The sequence below is a fragment of the Anser brachyrhynchus genome (assembly GCF_964034855.1).
Source record: "Anser brachyrhynchus genome assembly, chromosome: 7".
Lineage (NCBI taxonomy): Eukaryota > Metazoa > Chordata > Aves > Anseriformes > Anatidae > Anser > Anser brachyrhynchus.
In genome coordinates, this window is record NC_137701.1 from 40167796 (window position 1) to 40193215 (window position 25420).

The following is a 25420-nucleotide window of genomic DNA, read 5'->3' on the forward strand; positions in this document are numbered from 1 at the left end:
TTGGCCAGTGGGAACAAGCACATTTTCCTCACCAAACAAAGCTCAGAATGTGAAGAATGTTCTCCATTAGATTATTTGAGCTTTTGGTGAGTTTTGAATTTGTCAGAAGACCACTAAAAATGCAGACTAATCTTAATACTTCCTGGGTAAACAAAAAGTAGACTCCAATGTTACACATGGAAATGAGTCACAGAACTTAACGGAAACTACAAAGATTTTTATAACTTAAACACGCATCCTTAGCGTGCATGGCACATGCATCTGTCGGAGGACAAAGGCAGGAAGAAAAGTGAACCAAATAAATAAATCTCAAGTCCCTAGGTACAATCCAGGTATAATCCTTAGGTATAATACAAACTTATAACACGTATATTTTGATAAACTTAAATAAAATATACTTTTATATACTCATAATTTAGACTCTGGAAATAATCTATGATATCTGAGAGTACAAATGATAATCACAGTACTAACATACTGTAACTACATATCCAACTGCAAAAATAAAGGAATTAGCAAAACATTCATTTGCTGAGAAGTAAAGTTATTTGCTAAGTAAGTTTCCTAGAACTTATCTATTTATGATAAACTTTGGAAAACACACAGTTCCAGACCAGACATTAACATCTCAGTGCACTGATAATATCATACAGTTAATTTTCTAGCCTTAAAAGGCTAATATTGTAACATACTAATTCTGAGAAGAAAAAAATAAGCTGATTAATCGTTACGTACATCACTCTGAAGCTGCATCACATTTCTTGATAGTTCCAGATTCACAGAATCAGGCAAGAGCGTATAATCGTGAATTAGCTGTTTATAGCCCGTGTTTGTAACTGCTTCTTGAGCTTTCTTGGCAGCTGTCACGCTGAACATATCCAAGGGAGTATGATATTTGGTCTTGCTGACTTCATAATCTTTCTTGTATTCACGATCTGATTGCATTTTGGCCACATTCATATAATGAACAAGTTTAGGATCATCCTGCAGGCTGCGGTATCCAACCTGTTTGCCTTTTTCTTTCTCATATGATTCCTTGTACTTATACTACAGACAAAGCAAGAGAAATTCTTATCCACTTTGGAAACAGAAAATATACTTTTGATAATTCTAATAAGTTGAAATTTAATATTTTTAAAATTACAATTCATTCCAAAAATTTAGAAATTATTTTTCAGACAGCACAGGATTAATCTGGATTCAAAAAAAGAAGAGGACTGCTGGATTACTCAGCTCATCTTGACCCGTCGTATAGACATAAATCTGGATATGAAGTACAAGGCCTCTCTTGCCATTGCCTCTGCCATATTTTATTTTACTGCCATAGATTTCTAACTCTGAAGAACATTCAGATTTTAATTAAAAGAACAGCATAATGGTATGGCTTGTGTCAGATAGCACACCAAGCTTTGATGTTGTCAATTGACTGTACCTGCCTGAAAACAGCTACAGTCCTGTATGGACAGGCAGATGTACAGATCTCCAGCAACAAAAAATACAGAATAGATAAATTATAACAGAAACTTTCAAAGAAGCTGGTGGATACTTTAACCACATGTAACAAACAGACCCAGCTCACCAGCACTCAGTCACATTAAAACACAATTCCAAAGAAACACCTTTTTTCTGAGGTTTATGTAAACATCTAAATTTGCTTATTATTTCACAGTACCATAAGAATTTCAGTTCTCAGTGTTAAGTATTTCTATATCCTTATATGCATGTAGATATGCTGTATGGTATAATATATTACAGAAAGCTGTAACAGTAGATTTTTGTATTCCTCTTTATGTAAATTATACTTACATCACTTGCAATATTTCGAGAAGCTTTAGCAGCAATAATCGGAATGGCATCTGGTTTCAGATCATATCCTTTGGCAATCGTTTTTTTCCAGTCTGCTTTGTAGTTCGCCTTGCAGGGAAAAAGGTAGGAGATTGTAATATCACGATAAAAAATTTTTTTAAAGTTGTTTAAGACCTTACTTTTTTATTGTATTTATGTGGATCGAAATATTAGTCTGTGCAATTGCGGGGAAAAATGTTAACCCCTACACAAACAACAACTGTATTATAATAAATACGAAGGGACCTGGACAGGCTTGAGAAATGGGCCTGTGCGATCCACAAATACAGGCTGGGTGGAAAACAGTTTGAGAGCAGCCCTGAGGAGAAGGACCTGGGGGTGTTGGTTGATGTGAAGCTCAACATGAGGCTGCAATGTGTGCTTGCAGCCCAGAAAACCAACCTTATCTTTCTATATTTGATATTATAGCATGAATATATAAAAGGTAATTTTTCTACTAAGTAAATGATAAATAAATATATTATTGAATGAACTGTCAATTATATGCTCACATCACTCAAATTGAAGGCATTGACCCTGGCTTGAATAAACTGAGGAACATCAGGATCCAGGGTGTATTTGTGTTTTACTTTCTCACCCTCTTGCTTATATGTTACCTGCAAGGAAAAATAAACAAACACTTGTTAACAAGTGCAAGAGATGCATAATTAGTGTTAATAAGTAGAGACAAAGCAACAACGCTTAATTCTTACCAACATATTGCATTTTTACTACTTGTACAGTTTTTAAAACCTAAAGGGTTTCAAATAGTAACATAAAAATCATACACATGGTAAGAAATAAAATCACCATATTGTATTAATAATGAAAAATTACTTACATCACTCAGTTGCTTGGTATTGTGCTGAGCTAAAACCATTGGTATTGAATCTGGTATACTTGTAAATTTGATGGTGTCTGGGTGCTGACGGTATTTCTTTTCATTTAATGCATCTCCAGCCTTTTTAGCTTTTTCAACATCCAGAGAACCAAGAGGACTCCATCCAATACCCTTGAACCAGCTATTATAATCTTGTTTGTATGCATTCTGAAGGACAGAAAGACAACATGGACCAAGACTATCCCATAGAACTGTTTAAAACAATTACCACAGAGTCTAGCTAGGAAGTTCCACATTAGCAGAAAATATTTATAAATTCTAAAAGGGAACAACAGATTTGTTTGTTTGTTTTTCTGTGATTTCATAGGGAATAAGATGAGCTACTGTACCTTTTTCTTCCTGATTCATTTCTTATAAACAGTAACATCCGTTCAGTATTTACTAAGCTTCTTTTCTCTTACCCTTGTGAAAAATTTCACAAACCTCTTCTTAATTAATCTTTAGAAGATTAATATCTTCTAAACTATCATATGGTGATCATTTAACATGGTTTAATTTGGTCTGTGTTTCAGCAGACTTTACCAGATCTGGCCTTTTGTTTAAAGGTCCACAGAGCAGAGACTTTTTTGTCCTCCTGTACTTCCTTCTACAGTAAAGTATGCAGAATTCACAGACCTCAGGTAAAACATCTACCCTAGATGCAAAGTGCAACCTGGTATGCTCAGTCAACCATTTGAAACTGTATCTGCAAGAAATATCAAGAAGGTCCTAAATGAAATCTCTAATGCTAGAGATCTCCAGAGGATATATTCCTAATAATGCCAATAACCAAATTTTGTCCATTCCTTCATGCTCAATAGATAATAATAGTCCAGCTACATTACCATACCTATCTCACATGAAGACAAAGCAGGGAAATTAAAAGTCTTAAAGAATAAAACAAAATTATGTTAGTTGCAGAATAAAGTCTTCTGAGAAAATGTGAAGAAAAAAAAAACACATTTGAATGCAATATCCCACAAATCTGGTCTTCAAAGACATGCCAACAACAAAATCCCTTTGAGCGTAACTCACCTGGAATGTATTATTTCTAAATTCTCACAGCTGATACTTAAAGCTTCTAATGTTCTTCCCCGAGACATAAGAAAAACAGACCATTCTGGTACAGCAGTGGCAATTTTCACTGAATATAAACTCGTATTTTATTTTCACAGTGTGCAAGAAAACATCTATGAAATTGCGGCCACTGAAATACTTACATCACTCTGAATTTGCATCATATTCTTTGCAAGCTCAACATCCATAGCATCTGGCAGATAAGTGTAGTGATGGATCAGATTTTTGTAGTGGGCACCAGAAGCTACATCCTGAGACTTTTTCGCAGCCTGGATACTGTACATGTCAGGAGGTGTATGATAGTTAGTCTTGGTCTTCTCATAATCCTTCTTGTACTCACGCTCAGACTGAATCTTTGCTACATGCATATAGTGAACAAGCTTGGGATCATCTTGCAGGCTTCTAAAACCAACTTGTTTTCCTTTAGTCTTTTCATATGCTTCTTTATATTTATACTAGAAACAGAGGAAAGAGATCAAATAAATTGTGGCATGGCTATTATGTGTAAATTAAAAAATAAGAAAAGAAAAGCTCTTATGACTTGCACTGGAAAAAAAAAAAAGCTGCAAGCAGTTTATAAACATTAGTCTAAATGGCCTAAATGGCACAGCCAGCAACTACATCTACATCAGATTATCTTGCTCCACCATCTAAAGTGGTACACAACAGGTTACACACATCACAATAAGATTCATCAACATTAGCATTTCTTGAGAGGAAAGGAAAGTATTCCCTAAGCATTCCTGTACTGAGAAGTGTATGAAAAATATTAAAACAACTGAGACAATCCTTCTGTCATTTGAAAGCAATGGCAAATAAATAGAGTACAACTGGACAGCTTCCTCTAGTTATCTGAAACCACTGAATCACATCCCACTTCATACAATTTGGACTACATGTCTTTCTGATTCATTTATAAGCCGTCCTCTGCTGTCTAACCAAAAGCATATCAGCACATATTGTCTCACAGTCCATAAGTAGATGCCTATTTAGCTAATTTTCTGGAAATTTGTCACCAGATGATTGCAAGAACTAATGATTTCATTTCTCCTGTGAAAACTGGTTTAAGAAACTGTGCAGTAATATTTGTTTATAGAAAGCAAACAAATAGAGATTCTTAGTCTTTCCCAAAGTGTTAGTGTAAAATTTATTTTATTCTTTCTCATTTTAGCAGCTCTAGTGAGACTTGCACAACATTTGAAGTCTACCACATGGCCTGGAATGGATGACTTCTTTACTAAATGCCTAAAACAAGCATACCTGGAATAGATACTTACATCACTGGCAATGTTTCTTGAAGCTTTGGCTCGAGTAATTGGAATAGCATCAAGTGATACATTGTTTCCTTTAGCTATTAGATCATGATAGTCTTGTTTATAATACGCCTAAAAAAAAGAAAATCTGTATTATTCCAGAGAACCTAGTAATCATAAGAATTATATGCAAGTCAAAGCTACGCCAAATCTACTTCAGGCAAACCTTTAGAAGCAGATATTTCATTCAGTGCTCTAATACTTCCCTATTAATTAAATTAAATTAATTAAACGATTACATGAGTACCTGGGATTTGTTTGGAAATTCAAACGATACAAAGAATGAAAAATTACATTGGTATCAGTTGATTACAAAGAACTGCACATCAGTGAAAGAAATCTGGAATATGAGTGTATCTGCAACACATTACTTAAAAATTCATTAACAATGTGTAAAACATTGAAAAGAAGTCACTTACATCACTGACGTTAGCTGCATTGTATCTAGCTTGGATAAACTGTGGGACATCTGGGGTAAGAGTATATTTATGTTTAACTTCCTCTCCGGAAGATCTGTATAGTTTCTGTAAAATATATGATACATAAATAAATCCTTCTTTCATTGTACAGCTAGCCCCAGCTCACTGTGGGTTTATGTTTGGTTTTGCAAATATACATTGCCACCTATCTCAAAAGACTGAGACTGCACTTTTCATGCAGAGTAACTGATCTTATTGGTAGAAGAAATGAGTCCTAAATACTCTATGCAGTCTTTACTCAGAAACACTAAAGAGCATTGAGCCCTCCAATGGACATAAAAACACAATTCTCGAAAACATGGGATAGTAAGGAATGGTAGTAGAGTACAAAACAAAGCTTGCTGTTTTATAATGATAGACATACTGTCATTAATCAGACATTCTGTAATTCATTCATTATTGTAGGTGGGAAAACATCATGAACAACTTGAAAATTTTGCATCATTTCTTAAATACAGTGCATTTAAAATAAACTTAAAATACAAATGGACAGGCTCAGGGGATGTGAACTGAAAGAGCTGCATGACTCCGTGGAGCTTGACAGTCTCCTACTGGGAAATTACTTGGGCAAAATCAGAGTACAAAACAAAGACAATACACAGAAACTCTTCCAAGCTGATAGTACTTAAAAGGATTTTAAAGACAATGCTCAACTCTTCAGTAGATACATCTCTACTCTACTACAAGACTCTTTTCTTTCTCTACTTACATCATTGAGCTGAACTGTATTCTGTTTGGCTTGGACCATTACTGGAGTGTCCACCACACTTGTAAATTTAATGGTGTCTGGATGCTGACGATACTTCTTTTCATTCAAGGCATCTCCAGCTTTTTTAGCTTTTTCTACTTCTAGTGATCCAAGGGGGATCCAACCAATGCCTTTCATCCAGTTATTATAATCTGCTTTGTATGCATTCTAATAAAGAAGCAAAGACAATATTTAGAACTTCAGGAATGAGAAAAAACAATTCAGGGACCTTTCCTGGGGCTTCATAGCTTTTGCTTGAGGCATCTCAAAAATTCTGTTCACATAAGGTTTTACTTACATCACTCTGAATTTCCGTCATGTTTTTGGTTAGCTCCACATTCATCGCATCTGGTAAGTAAGTATAGTGATGTAGGAGGTTCTTGTAATTAGCATTGCTGGCAATCTCTTGAGCCTTCTTGGCACCGACAACATTGACCATATCCAGTGGAGTGTTGTACTTAGTTTTCGTTTTCTCATAATCTTTCTTGTACTCTCGCTCAGACTGCATCTTGGCTACTTTCATATAATGAACAAGTTTGGGATCATCTTGGAGGCTCTGGAAGCCAACAAGTTTACCCTTGGAAAGTTCATAGGCTTTTTTATAGTTAACCTGTTAAAATACAATAGAACCCAGAGAACATCGTTGTAAGTATAGTAACTTAGTAAAAAGTAAATTAAAAGCAAAGCTATCCTTTGTTCTCTACAAAAAGTATCCCTCACATGCAGGGATGAGCCTTTCATCTTATTTATGATCAGACCTATAATTAAGGACAGAGAGAACTCAGGTCCATTGCTCATGGAGCTTTCATTAGTGACCTACTCCAACAATTTTCCTTAATCATACTGGACTGTAAGTCTGCCTCTTTATTCAGAGAGAATTACATAAAAAGACATCCTTTTCTAAATATAATTATATAAACACATCAATGAAGCAACAGAATACCAATAAAAATAAAACTGTGTTAAGGCCATTAATACTCTAATAACATGCTCAAAAAAGGCAATAAAGAAGTTATCTCTCAAATATCAGTATATCTCTCAAATATAGTTTAAGTAAACCCTTATGAATTAAATAGTTCCTTTAAGAAGGATGCACTTACATCACTGGCAGCCTGTCTAGCAGCCTTGGCAGCTCGGATAGGAATAGCATCAGATTTTAGATCATATCCTCTTGATTTTAATTCTTCCAAACCCGTTTTGTAATAGTTCTAGAAGAAAAATTGAATTTTGAATGAACAGTTTATAGCTAGAAGAAACTTCAAGTTGGAAGTTGAATAAAGAACTCTGGAAATATACTTACATCACTAATATTGTAGGCATTAACTTTAGCCTGGATAAACTGGGGCACATCAGGAGGGAGGTGGTACTTGTGAATAATTTTTTCACCTTTGGATTTATACAGTATCTGCAAAGAACAATAAAGAAAGAAAATTACCAGGACATTTTTAGATAGCAAATGTTTAGTAATACTGAGTGGCACAACTCAAAGATTTTGTGCTACCTCATTCTCAAAGGAAGACAGAGATGAAATCCTCGCCTAGTGAACGGCATAAACCCCACTGACTTAACTGGTGCAAAGAATACTTTTAGAATGATAGACACGAAATTGACATGAACAGCCACTTGATAGAAATAAAAACCATCTGATTTCCAGGTGGTCTTCCACTGGAACAGGACTGCATATACACACAAATGTTTTTGTCCATGTTTGTGCCTATACATGCACACACATTCACCTATGCATTGATTTCAGGAGTTCTCTAAGTTCTCTCTCTAAGTGAAAGCGGCCACAATGCAGAAATTGATATTCTCAGAATACAGTGACATGTTTAGTATGTATACTTACATCACTCAGCTGTTTACTATTGATCTCTGCTTGCTTCTGTACTGGAGAGTCAGTCACTTGAGTAAATTTGATTTGATCGGGATGCTTTTTGTAGGTGTGCTGAGGGAAAATAATAAATACGTTCACGGTAAATGTACATAATCAAATCTTTATTTAATAAGTCACAGCAGTGTAGCATTACTTGGGATAGCTAGCAGTTAGGGCATAGGTGCAGATAAGTACTGTCCCGCACAATGATTCTTATGTTACTTTTGCTGTAACTGTCTTGATCACTAGATGCCACAAAAGGCTTCTAAATTACAGATTAATAGGGTTTTTAAAAGTCACATACGCTAATAAATACAAATTGAAAATCTTCAAAATTAACAGGAATCGCTCTGTAAATTTCCATATGCCTCAGAGCAGATACCCTGTATGTAAATAGCTATTTGATAACCACTGCAATGCTATACTTACATCTTTACACTGATCTAACTTCTTAATAGCTTCATATTCTTGAGTTATGGTCTGAGGGAAGTAGCACTTTGTCTTGTCCTCCTCGTAATCTGCTTTGTAATTTTTCTAGGGATAAAATCAACATTCAGTAAGAAAACATAATTGAGCTTTCTCCAAAATAAAAGTATCATGGTGAGAACAGAATGACTGCCACACTTACATCACTCTTCATAGCTTCAACTTTCATACAGTGTGTATGATGTGGGTCCTCAAAACTGCCCAAATAGTGCCCTAAAATATTCTTCTGATATGCATCTTTGTATTTTACCTGGAAAAATAATCACAAGTTGATAAATAAAAGTAATCAAGAATGTTGGTACAGAAAGAAATGAACATAAAAATACATACATCACTAAAATTCTTTAGAACGCTATCAGTCTGAAACTTTGGTGTGTCACAGTAATTCATGCTTGTTCCTTTTGATTGTTCATAGGCTTCTTTGTATAATTTCTGCAAAAGAAAATAATGTCAGGTAATAAAGTAGATTGCACTGAAAGTCACTCACAAAACAGTACAAATAACAACAGCAAAATTAAGAAATGTTTGCAAAGAAAAGCTTTCACAAAATACTGAAAAAATAGATGGCCTTTTTTATTTTCAGTGCTTATTTAAAAAAAAAAGACACTTTTTAGTGACTTCTGACACTGAGAAATCTCTTTCCAAACAGATGAAAATAGGAAGAGAGAAATCAAGAAGGCCATTACATACTTGAAGTAAGTAACAAGAATTCAACATATATGAATACGTATGAATAAGTACTGCATATTTTATCATTGTTGACATCAGCTGAAGTTCCTTAAGCAGTAAAGGAAGAACTGCCATCCTGTGATCCATTTTGCACAGGAATCTAAATGAACTATACAATAACTAGGTATCACCATAACATGCTGCAAATATTGTTACACTCTATTGTTACACTCTGCTGCAGAGAAATGACTTTTTTAGCTATACTATTCTGGTCGCTAGTATCTCATGACAAATAATAGGTTTATAAAACTAAAATACTGAGAGATCCAATGGAGAAGCCTTGTGAAGAAATTATGAGTTTGGTTAATTGTACTTGACTGAAAATCATCCAGGTGTACTTTGACAATACTTACATCACTCAGCACATCTCCTGCAGTTTTCAATTGCTTCAGCAATGGGTTCTCTGTAGCAGGAAGCACATTATAATCTGCATTAGCTTTGTTCTTCTCATAGTCTGCTCTGTATTTTGTCTTTAAAAAATAAAAAAGCGGTGAGGTTTTAAAAATCAGTATTAGAAGCCAAACATTCACTAACCTATATCGCCTTGAAATTTTCAGGAAAATTCTCTCTCTGTTTTTTAACTCATGGCTCATATTGGCAAAGAACCGTGAAAAGCACTCAGATCACGCGAGTGCAGGGATGACATGCTGGGAGACAGAGTCACAAAATAATTGATAAGCTATTAAGTAGATGTCCCCACCTCTAAGCAGCTCACCAAACATTTTGATTTTTCAAATATCAGCTGACATCTCGGAATAGCCATGTTGTTATAAAATAATGACTTATAAGCATGGCTAGGAGTCATTGTAAGCTTTGTAGTGGAATACACAGAAGAATACATCTTTTGCACAGAAGAAAATTTTTTTGACATTTGACAAAACAGCTTCAGCACAGTCCTGACTACAGAACTATATTCTGGCTAAAGAAATGGGAGAAGTTGTCACATACCTTACTGACGTTATTTGTAACTCGCTTATTAGCTTCATATTCTGGAGTCTCAGTCTGCATAAAGTAGATTTGGTCTTTAATGTTTTCAAAGTCTTCCTGGTATTTTCTCTATTAGGAGCAGAAAAAAATAGAGAACAATGTATAAAGTGCAGTTACATTACAAATCAGCCACCCATGAAGTAGCATGAAGAGAAATACAACAAGTGGAGCAGGAAACCTGATCAGTATTTGCCGCATTAACACAAAGCAGAGGATAAAGCTGTTCATTTCAAGATTTTCTGAATATTTCACTTACCATACTTATATTTTCTGCATTCATTTTTGCAACTGCAACATCGTAGCACGGAGTTTGACTCCACTTGCCTTTGATCTTGTTATTATAGTCCTCATGGTAAATAATCTATAATGAAATTAAAAAAAAAAAATTTAATCCCCAGTTCAATTTTCACTTAACAAATTTGCTTTTAAAAGTCTTCTTATTAAATTTGCTTCATATTTTACATCTGCATTATAACCACTTCAGCAGTTACTGTCAAAATAACCTGACATATGATTTGACCTAATACTTCAGTTTTCAGTTATTTCCCTTAGTACCTTCCCTTGACCAAAAAGGATGAATAGGTGAAATGTCATCTACTCTGAAAGACTTAATAAGAAATACTCTCTGTGAGACATCATTAACATATTCCTTAGTTGAGTTATGTTTTCTCACTAGTCACATAATATTGGTACATAATATTAACCATCAGTTAAACCAGAATTTATTGTTATTCCTGCTGAAACTTGTTATAGGACGTAAAAGGAAAATCCTTTCAATATATGGATTGGCATGGTATGTGTGATTTCTTTTAGACTATATTCAAGCTCATGGAAATCAAGTACAAACTGCTTATACAGAAAGTTTAAAGTGTTTAAAAAAACAATTAACAATTACTGTCTGCTTAATTAAACAAAACATCTTCATTTTTGACTCAGTGTTACAAATGCATTTTCAGACACAATTACTTTATCACAAAAATACAACTTCTTCAATGCCATTTCAACTGTTAGCACATTGATAAAGAATGTGTATGCCAAAAATAACCATTTTTTTTCTAAATTTTATTGTTTTGTAGATATACAGGTTACTGACTATTTTATTAATTTCAAAGAACAATCATACTGATCTTGCTTTTTCCATGCCAAAAAAATTTAGCTTTTAAGCTACTTAGGGTTCAAGAAATTTTCTCTAAATGACATACTACTGTCTTACACCTTCCAGATGAGTTCACTATAGTATTTCTAAATATTTTTGCAACCATAAATATTTTTGCAACCACTGTAACTTCCTAAACTTAAATAGGAGATAATTTCCAATACACAGCAACAAAATCATGCACGTCCTCCTTATCATAGCTAAATTTTGAACTGATTTAAAATCCTACTTCTGTCTTAAACGATCATGTGACTTAGCTCCAGTTTCTTCAGCAAAAGCTGGTCTTTCTCTATTTCACTTCAACTCCCGCGTTCCTCAGCTGTGTTTTATTCTAAATGTAAAATGCATTGATGAGGACTGGTGTCAGAGTCTTTGGTAATGATGCCACGCAGTTACGGAATTTACTGTTGAATGTTACTTGCTAATCCAGCGTGCAAATCAGGAAATAGCTATCTAATTTGCCAAACATTTCCACTGATATCCATGAACTTAAGAATGCATGAGATATGTGTGAGTACAATGATTTGACTGTGAAATGAACATTTGGAATGTTTTCTCCAATACTGACCTAGGCATCTTCAAAGATCAGATATCCAATTTATCAGCAAAGTGAGATCACTTCTTGCAAGCAAGCAACTCATTTAGAAAACAGATATATACTTACATTTCACTGTTTACTTATAAGAGAACAGTAAAATGGATTTTTTTTCTGCTTTCTCCTGTAAACATTTAAAGTGCAAAGTAAGAGAGAAAAAAAATAGGAAGAATGGGAAGCAATGTGTATGATAGAAGCAAATGTTTTGTGAAACCTAAATTTGCTGACAAGAATGAAGCTTTGCCTTTCATCTGAGACTAGACAGGATTTTCTCTGAGACATCTGAGGAAGAAAGAAAAGGCAAAAACTGACTTTCACCACTAAAAATCAACAAGATCTTCCTATGAGCTCTCGTCTTTTCTTTTGTTCTCCCTTTCTTTAAGTACCTTTTTGCCTCTCTAACTCCAAAAGGGAGATTTCCACAAAAGAATTCTGCATTCTACTCACATCACTCAGCTGCCTCGTCACTTTCTTGGCTTGTTCCACATCAGGTGGATCTGGCAGAGAAGTATATTTAGATTTTCGTTCGTCGTGCCCTTTTTTGTAGACAATCTGAAGATATGAAAGAGGTAATATTTTACAGTAACTACCCACTCTACACAACAGAGTATTTACTCTTAATTCTGCTAACACCACCATTAACTAATGTCAGTCTGCCCACAGTTACTGCAGCATAAAATCTTTCAATCAATATATTCTGGAGGAAAATAACAAGGAAAAATTTTCTTGATAAAAGACATCAAAAAAGAAACAGTTCCCTAGGAAAGTTTTCAAGTATACTACTCTATTTCTCATGATAAACAAGACGTCTGCAAAATTTGTGGAAGTCTTTATGTGAAACCTGAAATTTAGTTGAACAGTTACATGTCTGTATCAGCAGGAGTATCAGCAAATAGGATCCTGAGTTTGCCTCAGGAACTCCTGAGTTTTCTTATCGCTGTTCTAGAGATACAGATTTGTATCCATCACAAAGCCCAGTGAAATGGGCTTACAGCCAACCTAGAGTTTCTCAACACCTTTTGAGAGACAGAGGTCTTCTTACCGATTATCTCAGAAGATCTTCAATTATTTCACTCATAATCCAACATTAAATTGTTAATTGAATACATACTTCTCTACTGAACTAGCACTACTGTCAGAGCTAATTATTAGTGCATATCTATGCATTTTTATCTTCTGTTCTGTTAAAAGTCCACCAAGAAGCCTACCAAGTTACACTGCTGCAGTGATCCACTTGTCTATCAGGCTTTAATACTTACATCACTCAGAGTCTTCTGAGCTTGTGCCACCCTTCTAAGTTCTGGGCTGTCATTGTATGGATAGAATAATGTTTTGTCTCCTTCCCAGTCTTCTGTATAGAGTTTCTTAAAAACACAAACATGTCAGAATACAGAAAGAATTAATATCTGATTTGGAATGCTTCTTAAACTTCAGCTGCATAAACCTGTGATTTTTCTTACCTTACTGAACATTGCTGTATTTTTTATTGCATTCACAAGCTCTGGGGCATCAGGAGGAAGTAAGTACTTGTCCTTGTTCTCCTCCCAGTTCTGTTTATATAACACCTGCACGGAAAGATCAGCAGGTTGGTTACTCTAATATTAGAAAAATATTTACCGTTGTTAATTTGTTATTAGCCTGCTCTAAAGATTTTTGCAAGGTAAAAGTCTCAAAACAGTCACATTTAAAGACACCAGTTGAGAACATTTGAAGTATTTATACTTGCTTCGATCAATTTCTCTGGTCTCTCTTCCAGTGCTTATAAACTCTTTTATAGATATTATTTCAGCACCCTGAGCTCAAAACCTTACTTCTATCAGTAACTCCATGATCCATTAATGTTCACAACCCTCCCAGGAAGTTACAACTCGCTCACCTTGCTCACTTGCTGCGATACTTTCTTTGCATGTTCTATATCCTTGGCCTTTTCATCGACGTGGCAAATAGTTCTAGCAACTTCACCAGCCATGCGGTATTTAACCTAGATCACACCAAATCACATTTATATTTACAGCAAGAACTGACATTTTTATTTTTTTTATAAAAAGCAGATTATCAAAATTTTGACACTTAATAAACAGCCCAAATCTGAATTCAGTAAAGCATTTAGGTATATGATTTCTCAGCTGTTGCTGAGAAATAAAACCTATGGAAACAAATTTATTTTGTGAATTAACCAAGAAAGAAAAGCAGCTCTGAGAGTCTATCGAGAGCTGTGAACCCAAGCTAGACATAGTGCCCTTCTGTAATGCTGTAAACAGAGCTCTTTCCAAGAGTACTTCCATCCTGCATAACGAGATGGAGAGATCCCCATGCTACATAGTATGTCTTAATTTCACAGTCCATTAGCATGGACCATACACTAGCTGTAGTTCCAAAAGCAATATAGCCACACCACCATGGCAATCTTGGGCACAAAATGATCCTAATGCAGTTATACCACTCCCAGCTTGACAGCAGGCTCAGTCAGTCAGCATTAGTGCGTGGACTGCTGTATTACATTCCTCAATATATCCTAAATCAGGCGTGGAGTAGAATTTAGTGGATGCTCATCTCCTGAACACCGGTTAGATTAGCTGTCTCCTCTCTAAGCTTTAGGGATTGCCATTCTTAGGGACCTAACTCTCCCTATTTACTGTACAAAGAATTAAGATGCTTTGGTAGGCAGATTTCAGTTTCCCAAACTGTGAGGTGTATTGCTGAAAGGGAGACTGAAATTGCTTAAAAGAGAGAGGAGGAGGAGCTAGCTTCCAGAACTTTAAGCACTGCATCAGTGGGGTAATTGTGCCTGGGCTAGCTTGCAAAAGCAAATCACTAAGATTCACACAGAGGGGACAAAGAAGGGGCAAAAAACCTTGGAAAACCCAAATTAAATTATGAGATGTACAGAAGTTCACTTTGTAACACTTGGAGAATTTTAGTATCATTTTTTCCAGTTTTTACAAACTGACTTTCCATTGTTTTATGAAAACAAAGATGTTTAAACATTTTAGAAGTAAAATTCTATGGCTATTCACCCAGCACTCAACTTAACCTCAACAAAAATTTGTCAGGCATATCATCCACGATGATTGCAGGACATAATGTATTGTATCTTCTAATTCAACAATATAGGCATCACCATCATCTCCTTGTCTGTAACTTCTGATCAGAATTTTTCAAACCTCTTTTGCCACAATGAAATAAGACTATTATTCAGCTGGCCAGGAATGATCACATCTCCCTTGCTGAAAGGCCTAAACTCCAATCTACATCACAGAACTCAGATTGTCATGTACTCTGTATTCCTTGCTCTTGTAATCTTGATGAAGTTTCTGCTAAACATTCAGGTTGCCTCATCACCATATCATCAAAAAATTATCACCCCTTATCTAACATTTAAAATCATGATTCAGTTGGCTTCTTTGCCAGTCAACATTATTTTTTCTTATGACATTTGATACCTACCTCACTGAGCTGGTCTTGCACTTTCTTGATTCTCCGAATTTCTGGGGTATCAATTGTGGAAGCATATGGCTTTCCTTTTTCTTTTCTAAATTTTTCTTTATATTTGTTCTGAAAGAAAATAACTACAAATGTAATTAAGACATGTCTTAAAACTCTGGCAGAAGTGTAAACAACAATTATTGATGTATTCATCTGGTTAGTGTAGGAATTTTGGACAGATCATTGACTCACATGAACTGGCATTACTCAATTACACTTGCAGGGTTATGCTTATTTTAACCAACCAACTTTCTTCCATCTAACACAATGGAAAATATCCATTTCTATCTTTAGCTTGTTTTAGATCACTTCTAATTGAGTTTATTCTCCTTAGGAGTTCGGTATTAATAAATATACAGTTACTTGTTTCAGTAACCAAAGATAAAGAGAATTTTTGCGTGAGTCTAGCATTCCTAGACCTGTGATCTCACGTAACAGTGAACACTGGTGAGTAACATACATAAAAGTTTAGGAAAAAGGACCTGACACCATCTTACGTATGTGCAGTGCACCCTTTAAAACACAGTACATTATTGGTCTACTGGACATTGGTTTCCCATGCCAGGAATTTAGGTGAGTACTTGTTCCAACATACAAAAATTTTTATTCAATGCATAGAGGGATAGAGAAATATACTACTATAAAAATGTTAAGCTTTGCATCCCAATAGGCATTGGCTCCTGTATCTTTACTTGAGTATCCAAGTCAGATAGTGCAGGAGTCCTATTAACTGACATCTATGAAGATATTCAGACATCTGCCTCAAGCTACTTTTTGTGCTTAATGATTACTTAATGCACCTAAGCAGGAAATGGGATAGGCATGGGTTAATTGAAAGAAGGAAACTTCCTACTTCAGGCAAATAGCACTAATACACATCATGAAATGAAATACAGAAGTAGCCAAAATAGTAGCATGAAGGTTTGCAACAATACCTATTAAACGTTTTTAAAATTGGTGTTCTTAAACAAATAAAAGACATGGGACAATTTACCTCACTGAACAGGTCCTTCATTTTATTACTGTGTTGCAGATACGGTGTCAAAAACTTAGATGTGTCCACTTTTGTCCGTATTATCTTCTTTCTGACTGGAGGTGCTGCATCCTCAATGGAAGGTTTTTCATGCTCAACAGTATAGGTGATGGTTTTAGGACCTGTGAAGTCTGTGGTAGTGGTCTCAGTGATCTCAGTGACCACCTGGGAATAAAGAAAAAAAATACTTGCTTTGCAATTATATTTTTTTATATTATTATATTTATCATATTTTATTTTAATTATATTTTAATTTTATTATAATTTTTCACCTCCTCTGCATATACAAGGATGCCCAGTTGCTATTCAGACACCACTTACAAAGTGGAAAAACAGTGACACTTTTCCTATTGGGAAAATATTCATACTCACATGTAATTCACCATTCCACAATACTGTTTTCAAAAACTGATACACATCAGACACAAAAATAATCATGCTATTGCTCCCTTTAAATCCAGCCTGGCTACAGATTTTAAAACACCTGATGAAATCAATGGCTGACTTCATCTTAAAAATAATACGATATTCTTCAAAAGTATAGTCCTAGTCTATTTGCTCAAACAGTATTCACTGAATTATATTTTGTTAAATTAAAACTATAGGAAGACTTTGGGAATGGATCCTTTGTTTTGCAGGAAACACATAAAGTGAACCATTAAGCTTTTGTTTCAGCGTAAGTCTATGCCATAAGGAACATTTCATGGTAGCATACCAAATAATTTATTATGTCGGTATTAAAAATATAATTTCAAATTATGGTAATAACTCCTTGTTAACTCAAATATTTCTTACCAGTGACATGAAAAAATCTGCAAATGACTATAGTTAGATTACACAAGTAAAGGGAAAAGAATTAATACATGCAAACCGGTTTCAGGCAAAATCTTTATGTATTTATTTTCCTAAAAATGTTACATATAATGCAAGCATGTCCCTATTGCTCATATATACATATCTAGTCACATCCTCAATAATTCTGTTCATCTTTAACACTAGTTACCTAAGAAATCTTTTAAAGCCTGTTTTTCTTGTTAATAACATAACCTGTGCTTCATTTTGTCAGCTCTTGTGCAAACCTAGCTGCTGGGCAGAAGACACAGTGCAAAACAAAAACAAGCATAGCCCTTTCCTGACTGACACATCCACAGTTCCGTCTGATGAAAACCAAACGGTGGCAAGTGGCAATTGCACACATCCCAACTGCAGTCCAGAAAACAGATAGGACAGATACCCTGCACAAGCTAGAAGTCCTCTTGGTCAGTACACAACAGGGTCTTGGAGAGGAAATAAAGTATTTAAGAAGGAACTGTTCACTGATAGTTGTCTGCTTGCTATCAAAAATTAATCCTCAGAATGTAAAAGGTCACTAGTTCAGCTTTATATATTAATTACATGCATATATACATCACATGCAGTTTCACAGGAATTTTTACCTCATGTGGTTCACCCTCTTCAATAATTGTCTCCTCAATGTAGTACTAGTAAACAAAGGAGAAAAAAAAAATCATTGTTAGGCCAGATCATACAGAATAACAATCTGTAGCTTCTCTTAAAAGAACTGTTTTAAAAACACACTTATGGAGAAACACAGCTGTAGTTCATAGATACCCATCCTTGATAATAACGAAGATCTTTTATTTTTTTGCATTAACAATCAGATTTTTTTCCCTATGTTCCTGAATTAATATTCCTCCTAAGCCATTAAAATAGATCATTATCTAATTTTACCTGCAAGAAAGAAGACGACCATAGAATCATAGATTGGCTCGGGTTGGAAGGGACATTAAAGATCATCTAACTCCAACCCCCTGCCATGGACAGGGATGCCACCTACCAGGTCAGGTTGGCCAAGGCCCCATCCAGCCTGGTCTTGAACACCTCCAGGGACACGGCATCCACAGCTTCTCTGGGCGGCCTGTTCCAGTGCCTCACCACCTGTACAGACTGAAGCTGACCCTTGCTGACTGAAATTGATTAGGCCTGTTGTTCCCTGGATCCTCTTTCTTGCCTTTCTTGAAAATGTGTATAATGTCTTTTTTCCAGTCATCAGGAACATCCCCACAGCACTATGAACTTCTGAAGATGGTAGAGCGTAGCCCTGCAGTGCCATCAGCCAGCTCCACGTGCATACCTGGACTTATCCCCTCTGGTTCCATGGAACCAATGTCCATCACAGTGAGGCAAGTCATCCCTAACTATGTTTTCCTCTGCTGTGGATACTACTTCACCTCCATGTCTCATGGAAGACCAGAGTAGAAGGCAAAAACTGAGGCAAAAAAATCTTTGAGAACCTCAGTATTGCCTGTTGCTTGTAACTAGGTCCTTGCCCACTGAACTACAGTCCCACACTCTCTCTGCTTTCCTCTTGCTGCTACTGACGACACTTTCTTGCTGCTCTGCACTTCCCTTATTGGTTTCAGCTCCAGCTGAACTTTACCCATGCATATAGGAATGGAGTTTATAATGTGTTACATCTAAGTATTCCTCCCAAGTGCACAGCTCCTGGCATATACCTTTTGTATGCCTTCCTGTATACCTTCTGTGTGTTTGAGCTCAGTCAGGAGCTCCCTGTTCATCCATGCCAGCCTTCTGCCGCACTTGATTTCTTCATATTAGATTGAACAATTCTTTTGCTCTGAGGAAATTGTTCTTGAGGATCACCCAGCTCTCTTGGATTGTTTCTCATGGGATCTTCCCAAGCAAGTCCCGGAACAGGCCCAGCTCTGTCTTTCTGAAATCCGGGACTGTAATTCTGTTTATCTTGCTCATTTTGCTCAGAATCATCAACTCCACAACCTTGTGGTCCCTGCAGCCAAGGCTGCCCTTGACATTTGCATCTTCCAACAGCTCTTTCTTGTTTGGGTAGCATGTCAATTGAACACCTGCACCAAGCAATTTATCTTCAACGCATTCCAGAAATCTCCTAGACTGCTTGCGCACAGCCATAGTGCCCTTACAGCAGACACTGGGATGATTAAGGCCATCCATGAGCACAAGGGCTGTACCTGTGAGGATTTCTCCAGCTGCCTAATGAAGTGCCCAGAGTGCTACATGCACTCTGAAGCTGCAGATCTGCAGGTGAAGCAAGACCCTTCCTCCTTTTACCAGGAACCACAACCTTCCAGCCTTCCCCATCCTGACAGCCAGCCTCCATCACCTGTTTAACCAGGGTTTCCAGCTGGCACTCCTTCCCTGCCATGTGCGCCTCAGGCTCTCGTTTTTCATGAAGGCACTGTCAACTCTTCTTCTCTTCCCTGACTGCGCAAGCCCTGCTCACACCTTCCTTCAGCAACCTGCAGTGCACCTCCGTGACCTGCCGGAGCACCGAACCCCCAAGAAAGACGAAGACGTTTACAACCCTGCCCTCGGCGTCACGCCCCCACCGGCAGCCTGCCTTTCCCCCGGGGCCGAAGGCGCCAGGAGCAGGTTCCGGGCACTGTGGCAGGCAGCGCCTCAGTGCAAACGGAGGGCTCGCGGCCCCCCGGCCGGCAAATGGCGGCCGCGCGATGGCGCCTGCCCGGCTGCCCGCCATGGCGCCGCGCCGCCCTGCGGCAAATGGCGGCGGTGCTGAGGGCCGACGGCCGGCCGGCCGGCCTCCTCCGCTCAGCTACCCGGCTTAACAGAGAAACCACGTAAAGGTGTTGCTGTGCGAGGGAGCAGCAGTTTTATTCAAAAGGTATTTAACTTGCCGCTGGCTTCCAGTAAGGTAAAAACTTAAAATGTTACCTTTGAAAAGCTCCTCAACAATCGTTTGCTCAAGTTCACATGCCAAAAACTGCAGGAACTGCAGCTCTTTGAATCAATCCATTAAAAATCTGATTAAAATTTAAGCCCTTTTCACAAAGTTGTTCTTCAGGCTAGGTTCACGTAGCTGGCTGATACTTTGCAGTCCATCTCTTAGTTCTGTTTTCAGGCAATTTCTGCTCACTGACCCTGTAAGGTGCTTGAACCACCTTCCCCAAATCCTTCAGTTATTCAACACTAAAAGGTTTGCATCATTTCTCAGTTTTTGTACATCACAAGTGGCTACAGTGTCCAGTGCAGACTAAGAAATCCAGAGAAGGAAAATGTAGTATCTTAAAATCCTCAGCATTGTCTCAGCCACTCATTATTCAGCAATAATATTCTACCCTTTCTGAAGACAAATCTCTGATAGAATTCATATAGGTTAAAAATAAAGGATGCATATAGTTTGAAAAAAATATCTGGAAAGGATTAATTAGCTTTAAAATATACCAGATGTTATTATTCCTGTTTAACTTCTCCCTTTGAATATCTTGGGGGAAGCTACTACAGCAGCACTGCCCTGGTCTGCCCTAGGAATGTGTTCACAGGAAGGCAGTAATCGAAAATTAAAATAAATAAATAAATAAATAAATGATTAAAGAGATCTGTGTAGACATAAAGCCTGGCATATAATAAGTCCAGCATCGACAAACAAACTTTGACAAATAAAAATACATTTGCTACAGAGCACACATAATGCTCAGGAACCATAAAGTCATAATAACCTCATAATATAAAACAATGAAGAACTGGTGTCTTTTTGACTAGGTTGTATAACGTGTGTGTTAAAATGGTCTTATTTCCCAACACATGTTTAACTAACTCGACTGGCAAACTGTATGACTTAAGTCATTATTTAAATGTTTTGAAATTGGCTGTTATACTGTAACTGTAAATACTGTTATACTGCCTGAAATCAGCAACCCATTGAATTTTGTGTGGAAATAAGAGTTGTGGGGCGTGTGTCTGCAATATATTTTGTTTTTATTTTCTTCCTCAAAGTGCTGAGCAGTTTGTTAGAATCACGCATTTAATGACACAAATTTTCATTTCAGAATAGTAAAAAAGTAACAAGTAAGACCTTTCCTAACCTTGCATACTCTTTTAATAGCAAACTCACTATTCCCACAGCATTTGCTTATAACAGTAAACTATAGTTTCTCTAGTTCCTTGGGATTCCTTCAATCCCATCATTAAGACTAAATACTTATGCGTATAGCTGTCAGTTTAAATGCCCAATCAGCAAATGAATCCCTGATGCAACTCCACAGACATCTGCAGGTTTAGGTCTAGCTCCATCTCTGCAGCCTCTAAGACTAAATGCACTACTGGTCAATAGTACGTTGGAGGGAAAAAAATGCTGTATCTTTGCATTGCAGTGGGCAGACAGACAGAAGCCAGGCTAGACAGTGGCTTCCAAAGTCATCCTCTCTAGCATGGATTGGATGACAGAGGGCAAGCCAGGGGGAAAAGGAGATGGCCCCCTGCATCTATAATTATGCAGAAGCGTAACCACAAAACCTCGTGATAGGGGTGTGGAATGGTTACAATCCTTTTTTAAACGCAGAAACTATGACAGGAACCAGAGAGATTTTGCTCCACTCAGAGCAACTTTATGCTGTTGTTGTTGTTTTTTACTGATCAAACCATTTAGCAGATATCTAATCAAACCCTAATCTTCAGAGAGCAAACAGAACTAACCATCTATGTTCATGAGCAGTGTCTTGTTAAAGTAGTTAATATATTCATTCACAAGGCAGAAAAAATTTAATCCAGCCCTCAGGTTTTCTTCTTACCTCCACAACTTCCTCATATTCTTCCTCCTCCATTTTGAGGGTATTCTTCTGTCTTTCCCCCACTCACTGGTCACGCAGTTGATGAAAGCATAAATATATGGTATTAGCCCACAGCCGACAGTGAAAAGCTATCTGTCAAGTTCATAAAGTGTATGGGTCACAGTAACTAGCAAAATTATTATACTGTTATTGGCTAATTAATGGAATAACTTGAACAACAGAAAGAACTAAAGTTGGGATCTGCCATTACATTGTTTCAGATTATTATGGGAAAACTTTGGATTAAGTTTCAAGCACCACGTAAGTATCAGTACCAGTATCAGTTACAATTTTGGACAAATACTTTAATAGTTGTAACACCAATACTAGAATTCAATGAAAAGTTAAAAAAAAAAATAGAGGAAAAGATTTCTTGAAATATGATTTGACTTCTTCCATTACAGCAATCATATGAGGATTTTTCTTTTCTTTGAGACTATTCTGTACAATTTTGTTGCATTGTTAAAACTCTTGTATAAATGGGAGCTTTATCTGCATATTCTACTATATTCATTCACAAATAGAAATATAATGTAGAAAAAGATTGTAAATAATTTTTAAGTGACCTTATGTTAATGAGGCAATTTTGCTTTTCCCAGCATTAGCCTATGCATATGCTTTTTTTTTTTTTTTTTTTTTTTTTTTTTTTTTTTTTACCTCCTGTGGCTTTTTTCTCTATATTTCTTCAGACCTGGAAAAGATGAAAAATCCACTGAATTGGCTGAATTACAAAGTACGGATTACTGTCAAAATCTCTAAATGAATTAATTAACTGATTTTGCTGTGAGGCACAGTTACAATTTTCCACCGGGGAATATAGCCCTGTTTCTAATGTCGGTAGGGGATGAGGCTTTGCAACAGCTGTTCCTGAGTCCAAAGATATTTGCCGTGTAAGCTAATACTACCAAATGACAGGGTGGTTTTGTTTAGCTGGCTAAACTGCAATTCCTTCTGAGGCAAGTGAAGTCTAGTAATGCAGGTTAAATATAGGAACATATAGGATACTGTCCCTTTTTAGTCCCAATATGTTGAGAAAAATTTTAAAAAGTTGAAACAGAATATTACCTAATAAAATAAATGAAGAATAACTCAGTCAAAAATTGGCACATCCTATGATAAAGTAGGCAAAAGTTTATGAACAACTGTGCAAGAGCAGTAGGGACTTGCACACAAGGAACCTCTCTGTACAAGTTGTCACGATTATAACCTTCAGTTGCACTTCCAAAACACAGTTCCGGGCCCTTTCCTCTCACTGCAGTTTCCTACCAGTCAGTTATTCGGCCAGACAGAAAATCTGACCCCCATGGGCAAGGCACAACTGCTACTCTCAAAAACTACAGAATCAGGAAAGAGCTTTAGATCCTAATCTAAGGAAAAAAAAGCCAAATGTGATTAGATGTCCTTACCAGCAACATCTAGTAAATATCCTTAGGAGCAAATCCTCTCCAGTCTTCCCTCCTGAGCAGTGCTGAGCGAGAGCAAGCCTGGTGCATCAGCTCCTAATTACGCATGTGGCCAGCACAGCCAATCTGGCTCCAGCCCACTCCAATTTCAGCCCTAAATATACTTGGTGACCCCCCAGGAGGCCACCTGTTCTCAGCAACATGATGGAAAAGGGAGCTGGGCACTTCTGTGCTCCCGAGGAACCCTGAAAGATACCACAGCTCAACTGAACTTCATTAGGTCTCTGCTGAAACGTATCCCAAGGCAAATTCCAGGGAGCATTTGAACAGAAAATAAAACATATTCTTTTTAGTCTTTCAGAACTGATAATGAGTTTGAATTGACAGGGCTGATTTACATCCTTTGTTGTACCTGAATCAAAACTATCCACATTCCAGAATCTCCAGTCATCAGAGAAAAGAGAGAGGAGTCTGGACTTCAAACTAAATTTTAATATGTCTATCTTTAATTTCACCCTTTAAGTATACCTAAAGTTCTTCATCAATAGTTATATCATTTCTTATGAAATCTTACACAGTTGAACACGTGGATTCAGGAAAAACTGAAACCATGCAGAAGAGTGCATAAACAAACACCCGATTAACAGCCAGTATGTCTGGTGGAGAAAGACCAAGGATACCTGATAAATAGATCGACTGAGACCTAGCAGGAGGGGGACTCCTGTCAGGGGGTAATGGTTTTAAACTAAAAAAGACTAGAATTAGATTAGATATTGGGAAAAAATTCTTCACTCAGAGGGTGGTGAGGCACTGGCACAAGCTGCCCAGAGAAGCTGTGGATGCCCCATCCCTGGCGGTGCCCGAGGCCAGGCTGGATGGGGCTTTGGGCAGCCTGGGCTGCTGGGAGGGGTCCCTGCCCATGGCAGGGGGGTGGAATTACATGGGCTTTAAGGTCCCTTCCAGCCCAAACCATTCTGTGATTCGATGAATGAGCGTCAAGGAAGCAATTCTAATGCAGTATTTTGGAAGATCAGAACTTATATGATGAATGGTGTAGAATCATGGTGAGGATAACAGAAGAAACCTCTTAGGTCATCTAGTCCATCCGCATCATAGGATTGCTTTAGCTCTTCAGGAAGGTGCATTTAAAAGCCAATACCAGCTGTGATCTTCTCTTTTCATATAATAGATCACATAATTCAATATGTGATTGTCAGGAGCCCTTAAGAGACACCCTCATGTTCCTTAACTCTTTCCAGAGGTTAATATTTATATCCAGATGAAATATCATATCTCATTTACTACTGCCAAGGATTTTATATCTTACATAGAGCTGTAGATCATTCCGTTTCTCCTTTAGGCAAGCTATATCCTTTTAATTATTCAACATTTGCTTTAGTAGGTAATCCTTCCTCCTTTTAATATTATTCCTGTTTATATAGAAGTCCTTCAGTTTCCTAATATCTCTTGAAGATGTCCAGAAATTAATATAGTATGTTGATGGAGTTTCATTAGAGCGGTGTCAGCCTTATATTCTGATCTCTTATCCAGTCAGTGCCTGTGCGTGTGCATTCCAGAAATAACTGTCAGAGTCATTTTTCTCCAAACTACTGCTTTTCAATTGATTAGATACATAATGTAACTTCTAGGCAAGTAATGACAAACTTTTTTGCAGTGAAAGGCCAATTATTATTTTTTATTATGAT

At 36.9% G+C, this 25420-nt stretch overlaps 1 protein-coding gene across 5 annotated transcripts in view; it reads right to left on the reverse strand.

Annotated features, from left to right (window-relative positions):
- NEB (nebulin) overlaps positions 1-24420 on the reverse strand; it is a 125119-nt gene extending 100699 nt beyond the window's left edge. For 2 of the 5 annotated variants that reach the window (XM_080599189.1, XM_080599188.1), the window contains exons 1-26: positions 18525-20349; positions 18124-18168; positions 16649-16852; positions 15616-15723; positions 14045-14149; positions 13629-13733; positions 13428-13532; positions 12616-12720; positions 10674-10778; positions 10379-10486; positions 9784-9900; positions 9032-9133; positions 8844-8951; positions 8645-8749; positions 8189-8287; positions 7643-7747; positions 7443-7550; positions 6641-6952; positions 6304-6510; positions 5535-5639; positions 5080-5187; positions 3946-4257; positions 2687-2893; positions 2358-2462; positions 1807-1914; positions 736-1047 (exon numbers count right to left, since the gene is read on the reverse strand). In XM_080599189.1, the coding sequence (XP_080455315.1) occupies positions 736-1047; positions 1807-1914; positions 2358-2462; positions 2687-2893; positions 3946-4257; positions 5080-5187; positions 5535-5639; positions 6304-6510; positions 6641-6952; positions 7443-7550; positions 7643-7747; positions 8189-8287; positions 8645-8749; positions 8844-8951; positions 9032-9133; positions 9784-9900; positions 10379-10486; positions 10674-10778; positions 12616-12720; positions 13428-13532; positions 13629-13733; positions 14045-14149; positions 15616-15723; positions 16649-16852; positions 18124-18168; positions 18525-18800 (3786 nt within the window). In that variant the 5' untranslated portion in view covers positions 18801-20349. Of the gene's footprint in view, positions 1-735; positions 1048-1806; positions 1915-2357; positions 2463-2686; positions 2894-3945; positions 4258-5079; positions 5188-5534; positions 5640-6303; positions 6511-6640; positions 6953-7442; positions 7551-7642; positions 7748-8188; positions 8288-8644; positions 8750-8843; positions 8952-9031; positions 9134-9783; positions 9901-10378; positions 10487-10673; positions 10779-12615; positions 12721-13427; positions 13533-13628; positions 13734-14044; positions 14150-15615; positions 15724-16648; positions 16853-18123; positions 18169-18524; positions 20350-22272; positions 22339-22968; positions 23003-23717 lie in introns of those variants that run through there. The other 3 variants (XM_080599191.1, XM_080599190.1, XM_080599187.1) reach the window with 2 other exon arrangements.
- Positions 24421-25420: the final 1000 nt, after the last annotated feature.